We start from the raw sequence: 8,282 nt of genomic DNA on the forward strand, positions 1-8,282 counted from the left end.
TTGCAGATGAACACTGATTCAGAGAGTCAGTGAGAAGCACCAAGAGAAATTTTTCTGGCCTGTCTCTCTGTAGGTAGCAAATAGGGGTGTCAAATGGACTAAATGGCCAACCCAATAAGGGTTAATCAGGTTAGACCCATTTTCATTTTTCAAATCTATTTTGGAGCAAAAATCCGCCTATTCCTGATGGACTCGACTCATTTTGAAAACTAAAGTTTGTCTGTCTGAGTCTTTCTTATTTGCATGTTAACTGCTTTTATTGATGTTTTGATAAGCATAATGTAATGGTTGTAATCTGAACATGTTGAATAGTTGCCTTTCACAACAAAGTTCATAATATATTATTAAGTAACCAACTACATAATGAAAAGAGCTGAATTCTTTAATGCTCTTTATAACTCATTGCTATTTCTCAGTTGTAACAGCTAAGAATTTCTAAGGCATAACATGAAAGTAGAGGAAACAACTTTTTGAAATTGTGCTCTTGCACACTTAATATGTTCATATGAGAGGATGAAGTCAGGGCTATCCAAAGTTGCAGCAGTTACTCCTACTAACATAATAATCTCAACAGATACCACCACTGTATTGTATAAACAACCAAATGGAGGGCAAATTGTAAGGAAATAGAGAGTTAAAAAGAAAAAAAGAATTAAATTTATTTACATGGAGAACTGGATTCAACATTGGAACATTACAATTTCATGTGATGTTTGTGACCTTCCCCAGAAGCTTGTGATCCCAGGAACCAAGTGAAACTCATCCATTCAACCTCAGTTTCAACACCAACCAACAATCACCTTTACCAAACGGTTTTCTAGAGATAGATTCCCACCAAGTGGGATTCAACCTAGCTTCTCCAGCCTCATAGCAATGTCAATATGGCTGAGAGCTGGAAAGAACAAGAAGCAAGCACATCAATTAGCAAACTGAAAAAACCTAGACATCAAAGAAAGCAGTACCCAGAAAAAAAATTTCATGCAACAATGTTCTCCTATGCAGTAATTGGTGGACATGGCTAAACCCATAAACCCTAAATTATTATATTTAAGTTGACAGAAAAAAGTAAGACAATGCTCAATTGTTTTTGTTCATTAGATAAATTTGGTCACCATTATTAATATCAGAAATAGGATACTACACAACAAACCTCCCAGCCGGGAATTTCATAATATTGGCTACAATAAGATAGTAGTAACACTATTAAAACACCTTTAGCTTCTCTGTCTTTCTATTTGTTTTTGTATCGTCTCAGCCATATTTGAGTTTTTACATATTGGGGTTTGCTTTCAAATGTGTACCTGTTCAAATGTCATTCACACGCAATCTTGGTATCAAAGCTGCTGAGGCAGATTGCAAATGCCTGAAATGCTGAGATAGGATATCGATAATCCATTGTAAACAGATCCTTCCCAACTTTTCCAAATTGGAGTATGATCTTATCATGTTCTGGTCCAGCAGGTCCATTTTCTGGGGAAGCCACCAGCTGAAAGTTTTTAACCGAAGCAATTGTCACCCGCCCATGAAAGTTCAAGCACCAACACTGCAGCTGCTCGTGCCACCTGGGAGCCTTGTTTTTTAACACCAGAACCCCATCCTTTTGATTAGCCAGGGGTCCAGAAAGGGAGTTGTCAACACGATTTGACCTCGATCGAAAAAAAGGGAATGTGGGGAACATATCTGCATTGCTGAGGGAAAACTCGGTCTGTGTAGGGGCCACCCCTCCCGGTTCAATTGCTGAAGCAGGAAGGGAATCCATGATGCAGTTCATTCTCCTAGGCCCCCTGCTTGCCATATTGAGGGTAGATACACAATGAGCATTACGTGGTCAGCATGTAAGAAAAGTACACAATAAGCAAATAGATTTTCAGCAAAATCTTCCACTACTTGGATAAAATGTTTTAGTTTAAGAATTGAGTTAATTCAAAGAAGAACCTATTATAGTTGCATAGTACACAATGCTTACCTAGAGCCTAGCACATTCAATTCATATGATATGTGAGCCACTGGATAATTGCCTGTAGGAACCTTGGGTGCAACTTGTTTTAAATTCACCAGCCTGGTGGAGCGACTTTTTGTAATCTTTGCCCGGGCATGGGGAGGCTGCCCATCATAGATTGTGAACTTGGTTCCGAGAAAATTTGATCTTATTAAAGGGGAAGAAAAAGGTGTAAGCATTCACACTAATAAGGAAGAAAATAATGAATTCTCACGTTTCATGATTAGAAAAATCACCTCAGTTTTCCAACATAGGTGTTGCTTCCCTTTGACATGTCGTCTGCATGCAGAGAGATGATATAATCTGTGCAGGTGGGACGTCTGCATTTGCGTGCAGCCAAAAGGAACTTGCCATCTTCAGATAGTGCTGAATTGGAGAGAAAATGGCCAAAGAAACATACACACTTAAAGAGTTAGAATCTTTAGATATAAAAGGGAAAATAAAAACATAAAATGGAAAAGGTTTTTCAAGTGTTTCAACGAAAGGAACTAAAAGTTTTATCATATACTCACTATTAGATAAGCTAAGATACAAATAGTATGTTTGGGTGGACCGGTTGCGCCTTATAAAGCACTGGAGGAGATGCTCCCTTGGACCAGGCTGCAAAAGTTATTTGCAAATCAGAACGAGTTAAAGCAATGCCACTGGGAAAAGGAATACACATAGAAGTTCTCGGCAATAAAAAAGACAAAACGGTCGTCGCATTCGATCAACAAGCCTTTCAAAAACAAGGGAATCTTTAGAGTAACACCTTAGATAGAAAGCATGAAAGTAATTAATCAAAGCATTCCATTACAAAGAGCATCTTCTACCCACTCAATTTGCAACAAGAAGAAACTTCCACTTTTACTTTTTGGCTTGGTTTGTGAATTGTTATTATATTATATGACAAGAACAAAGAAATCTCTGGCAAACTAGAAGTTAATTGAATCAAAATGAGCCGGCACAAGAAAACATAGCTTCATGTAAAGATACAATTAAGGCAAACAAGTTGCCAACAGAAAAAGAAAATGATAATTCCCAGAAGCTACAAAACATTGTCCTTTACCATATCTTAAAAGGAAACTACAGAGTAATTTCACACACAAAAAATACAAAGTACACTGTGAGTAGGAATCAAGCATCTTCTTTTCTAATAGCATATAGTAATTCCATCCATAAGCAATATCATTTAATAATAATAATAATAATAATAAGGGTTTTGCTAAGTGCACTTGTTAATGATACTTAAAATAAGCAATTTTTAAATTTTTTCCTTCAATACATGCACTACAAATGCATTAGCAAGTTTAATTTTTTGGATTTTTAATAAAAACTTTTCGCAAATGACATTTGTTAGGCAAATCATATTATATAATCTTAGCACAAATTCCGCTAAATATGTTGTAATAAAATTTTCAGAAAATCAACCATCAATTGTAAAATTATGATCAACAACCCCCCCCACCCCAAAACCCCCAAAAAATAAAATAAAATCAGACCAACATTTAAAAAAAATTAGAACACTAGAAAAGCACTGAAAATATTTTTTTCTTAAAATAATTAAAAAGAACATTTTTTGGCGAACCCCATTAAAAATTCCCATCGAAGAAAAAGCAATTCCAACTTCCAAGTCGTTCTAAGGTTGAATTGAACTTGAGAGGAGCAATTGAAGAACTTACGAACCTGTTTAACAGAAATTGGGAAGGTTAATTTTGCTGATAGCTCAGGAGTCTTAACGATCTCTTTAGTGATGTGTCTCCAGCTCCGGCAAACTCCGGCGCACGCCACCACGCTCTTCCTCGGCGGCCACGCCGCCTCCGACGCCTCGATCCTGATGAGCACCTCTCTGAGCAGCTCCTGCGGCATCTGCGCCCAGCAACTCTGCCTCAACCCATCGTCGGAGATCAACTCTGAAAGTGCTGAATCTTCTTCCATGGAAGACAAGTCCTGAACCACGCGGTGAGAACGAGACCTCATGTCTTGGATTATGCTCCTTATCATGGTCGAGAAGCGTTGTTTTGTTTACCCAACAACCGCAGATCGGTGATTAAGAAGAGAAGAAGAAATGGGGTGGAAAAAGTTTGAAGCTTTTTTATGGTGGGTGGAGTGAATCAATGTGGCTCTCTGTGTGTGTAAGAAATAAGAAATGAAATTTAAAAAAGAAGAAAACAATGGGCGATTTTTAAGCTTCATTAATTAATTATTTTTTTTCTTTCTTTTGTGGAATGTAAAGTTGGATTTTTCTTTTTCTTTTTCTTTTTTTTAATATAAAAAAATGATTGGTTATTTGGCGATTTTAGATACGATTATTTGAGAATTCATTGTTTGAGTTATATAAGATAAGATTATTCCATCTCTATGGTTTATGAAAGGATTAGTCTAGAGAATTTATATAAGTAAATGAGAAAATATTTAAACTAATTTTTTTAGTTAATTTGTATTTTTTGCTTGTTAATTTTTCTTCGTGTACTATTTTATTATTTTGATTCATTAATTAATTAGAAAAAATAAGTACTCTAACAAAATAATGAGGAGAAAAATTTTAAACGGCTTCTTACAATTATCTCAAAAGACAATGAGACTCTTAATAAAAATATGCTTAATTTGGCTTCTTAGCTTTATTTGTATGGGACTAATTAGTTCATATGTCAGTGTTTTTTTTTGTATAAGAACTAATGAGTATCATAAAAGTAAAATTCAAATACCGAGTTGGATATTTTTTTGTTTGAAATCTCGTAGTCCTTTTAAAATAATTGTCAGGAGTCAGATTGGGTATTCACTTAAATAATGAATTTTGTTAATAAATATTTCATATTTTAATTTAAGTTTTATCTTTTTTTTTGTTGGAAGTTTACATATAAGGAGGAAAAAGGACAAATGATATTTCCACAAAGTAAGAAAGAAAAGGTTCAAATGATAAGGAGTATAAGAAGACAAATGATTTATTTTTTAATTATAAAATAAAAAATTAATTATTCTAATGTTCTCAGGAATTTGAATTTTTGGAGAAACTATATGTTTATATTTCTAAATATTGAGAACTTAGCTTTTTATATCTAACTCTTGTGTGTTGTGTCAATTATATTATATGTATATTAAAAATTAATTATTTATATAAAAATTTATTAAAATATAAATAATATATAAATTTATGCATAAATATATATTAATTATTAATTAATTTAGTGACCAATTTTTATATATAAATAATATTTTTTAATACAATCATGATTTTTTTAGAAGTCACAGGGCATAAGCTAAGTTGAAGGTAGGTTTGGTTAGGTGAGAGACTCAAGGATCAGGTCCTATGACTCAACTTTTGGTTCCATCTACTTATTATTATTAGATCCAATAATATTTCTGAAATAAAAATTCTTAAAATAGACAAGAATCTTCTCAATTGATTTATTTACTAGAAAATATTTTTTATTGTATCATTTCTTTTTGGCAACTAAAGTAATTTGCATAATTTTAAAAGTGATGAACATCTCAAGGGAAAAAAGGAAAGAAAATGTAAGTGGTAAAAGATATTGTCACTTTCTTTTTAATCATATCCATTTTTTGTCTTTGTTTTCTTATTATATCAATTCTTTTTCTTTTTAAAATAATATTTCAAATTTTTTAATTAACCTTCTTTTTAAGTTGTTATTAATTTATTTTTGGATAATTATTTTAATTAAAATATTACATATTGTTATGTTATTCATTTTATTTTAATAATGTTAAAGTGAATAACAAAGTGCTTAAATGTAAGTTGATAAAAATAATAATAAACAATGAAGCACTTAAAAAATTAGATTATTGTGTTTATGAGTTGCTTTCATTCAAAATTATACTAATAAAATTATGAAGATTATATCTCCAAATCAATATTAATAATATAGAATAACTTTTAAAAATATTTTATGTTTCTATTGAAGTTAAAATTTATGGGGCATTTTAACATGCAAGTGGCAGTAAAAGAAACTTTACTTTTCATATAATTTAATTCATTATTTTTCTTACCTTCTTATTAACTGAAATTTAAGTGCAGCCCTATTTTGTTTAAGAAAACAGATAACCAAAAAGAAAAAAAAAAGTGGGCCTTGGAATATTATTTTTCATATTAACTATTTAATGTTAATATAGAAAATATTTTATAATAATTAAAGTTTTGACCAATTTATTAGGGAGCCACTTAAATAAAAACGTTTAAAATGTCTTTTTTTAAAGATATTTTTAAATAATTAAAATTTAATACATATAATTAATTAAATTATATTATTTTTATTAAAATTAAATCAGATAAATTGAATTGGCTAAAAAGACAATAAACTATACTTTGAAATGATCTAAATTAATATTTTTTTATAAACAATAATTACAATATTTCGATTATAAAAATGACTAATATATATATATATATATATATATATATATACTAGTGTTAAACCCGTGCGATGCACGGGATTATATTTTAATTTGATATGATAAATCGAAAATAATATTTTATAATTATAAATTTCTCAAGTTTAGTATAATACTATCATCGTCATTATATAATAAACGTATTTAATATGTTGTTTTATCTTTATTTAAGTAAAATGCAAATGAAACAGTTTGAAGTCTATAATATTTTTGAGCTGTAAAAAAAAAGACATGAAAAAATAAGAACATATATATAACTGTAATAGTAGAATGTCAATTTTACACAACTTTATATTATAAGGCTAATGAAAATTTATCGACAACCAAGTATTTTACTAACCTCATTAGAAAAATAATTGGTATATGATGTTATGCTCCATGTTACACATTTTATTTCAAATCTGAAAGTATAGTTAATAAATTAGTTATATCTACGATAAATATTTATACAAAAGTATAAATCATAATATGTTACTAAAATGAAAATACTATTTTTTTATTTAAATATTATTAAAAACTTCGTTAAATACGACATTTGTTGTTGATAAGTTTGGATTGTTGTCAGGGACGGACCCATTAGTTAAGAAGAGGGGGCACTTGCCCCCACAGTGTTTTTAATTTTTTTTTTAAAAAATATAGTTATATATAATATGCATCCACTTTAAATTTTAAATGACCCCACTATAAATAAATTAAACTCAATTAGCTAAAGTTCCAAATTCATTTTTTTTATTTCTCTATCATTTTGATTATTATTTAACCTAATCAAATTTAATTCTTGTGTCGTCACTCCTTTATTCCCTTAAACCTCTTTGTATTTTTATATTTTTTACCTTTTTTTCTATTCCTTATCTAGTGGTCATCTTCTCTTTATCAAAAAATAAATTTTAAATTTTTTATGTTTTTTATATAGTTTTCCATGACCCTATGTATCTTTTAATTCCATTATTTCTCTTTTTGATATTTTCAATTGCAAATTTTAATTCAAACAATTGTAGTTTAGGTATTAATCTAATATTTTATTTTCTTCGTGACTTTATATATTTTATTTTATTTTCGATTTATTCATTTTTATTACTTATTTTTTATCTTTTGTTCTATTATATGTACCTATGTTGCGTATAAAATTTTAAAATAAATTGATTAATTTACTAATTTAGAATATATTTTTTATTTTTAGAAATAGTAATAAAAAAATATTTTAATTACAATATATAATTAAACAGATATATAAAATCTTTCATCTAACATTATATCAAAATTAAATTAAAAAATATATAACAAATTTAATTATTTTAAAAAGAAAGAAAGAAAAAATAGTGAATTATGTTTCTATTATTTTATATAAACATACTTTTCGTATATAGATTTAATTTTTTAGTATTTATATATAATTCTAGTTTCAAATTATAAATATTAGTGTATCATTAGGTGCTAATATACCAATTAATTCAGTCTTTTATTATTAAATGTGTATACAAAATTAGTTAGGATAATAAGGTATTTATAATTTAATTAAAATATTTTAAGTTAAATTTTTAGAAATAAAAATTATTTTTTTATAAATTATATATAATGAATAGTATTTTAAGAATGAAAGTGTTCACTAACTCTTTAATTTTTATATCTCTATATAATTAATAATATTTAACAAAATTTATTTTAGTATATATATTTTTACCCTACTTTTAAAATTTTCTGGGTCCATCACTGATTGTTGTCTTCATCTAGAAGTAGAATATTTAGACTATTGTGACTCTTAACTCTTAACAAAGCAACATGAAGTTGCCCATTGGTAAACACTGATTTTAGCAAGTAAAGTCCTATATGCGATAATAATTTACCATATAGTGAAATACCTTGGTTTTCAATGTTTTTCTCCTCATATATAGTA

General features: G+C 28.8%; 1 protein-coding gene across 1 annotated transcript; it reads right to left on the bottom strand.

Moving 5' to 3' along the window:
- Positions 1-467: 467 nt before the first annotated feature.
- On the bottom strand, positions 468-4,406 carry LOC112795777 (tubby-like F-box protein 3). Its single transcript, XM_025837925.2, has 6 exons — positions 3,665-4,406; positions 2,512-2,599; positions 2,236-2,365; positions 1,967-2,146; positions 1,302-1,784; positions 468-892 (listed from the first exon to the last, which is right to left on the bottom strand). Exons 1-5 carry the CDS (start codon positions 3,980-3,982, stop codon positions 1,313-1,315), a joined length of 1,188 nt encoding a protein of 395 aa, XP_025693710.1. The 5' UTR covers positions 3,983-4,406; the 3' UTR covers positions 468-892; positions 1,302-1,312.
- Positions 4,407-8,282: the final 3,876 nt, after the last annotated feature.

Source organism: Arachis hypogaea, chromosome 4, assembly GCF_003086295.3.
Source record: "Arachis hypogaea cultivar Tifrunner chromosome 4, arahy.Tifrunner.gnm2.J5K5, whole genome shotgun sequence".
Classification (NCBI taxonomy): domain Eukaryota; kingdom Viridiplantae; phylum Streptophyta; class Magnoliopsida; order Fabales; family Fabaceae; genus Arachis; species Arachis hypogaea.

What these genes read in the sequence shown, in the direction of transcription:
- LOC112795777 (XM_025837925.2), bottom strand. Translation starts at nt 3,982, where the DNA reads ATGATAAGGAGCATAATCCAAGACATGAGGTCTCGTTCTCACCGCGTG. An exon ending in GTATCTTAGCTTATCTAATA is followed by an intron (nt 2,366 to 2,511) that starts GTGAGTATATGA and finishes TCTCCAATTCAG; the next exon opens with CACTATCTGAAGATGGCAAG. An exon ending in TTGAATGTGCTAGGCTCTAG is followed by an intron (nt 1,785 to 1,966) that starts GTAAGCATTGTG and finishes TATGGCAAGCAG; the next exon opens with GGGGCCTAGGAGAATGAACT.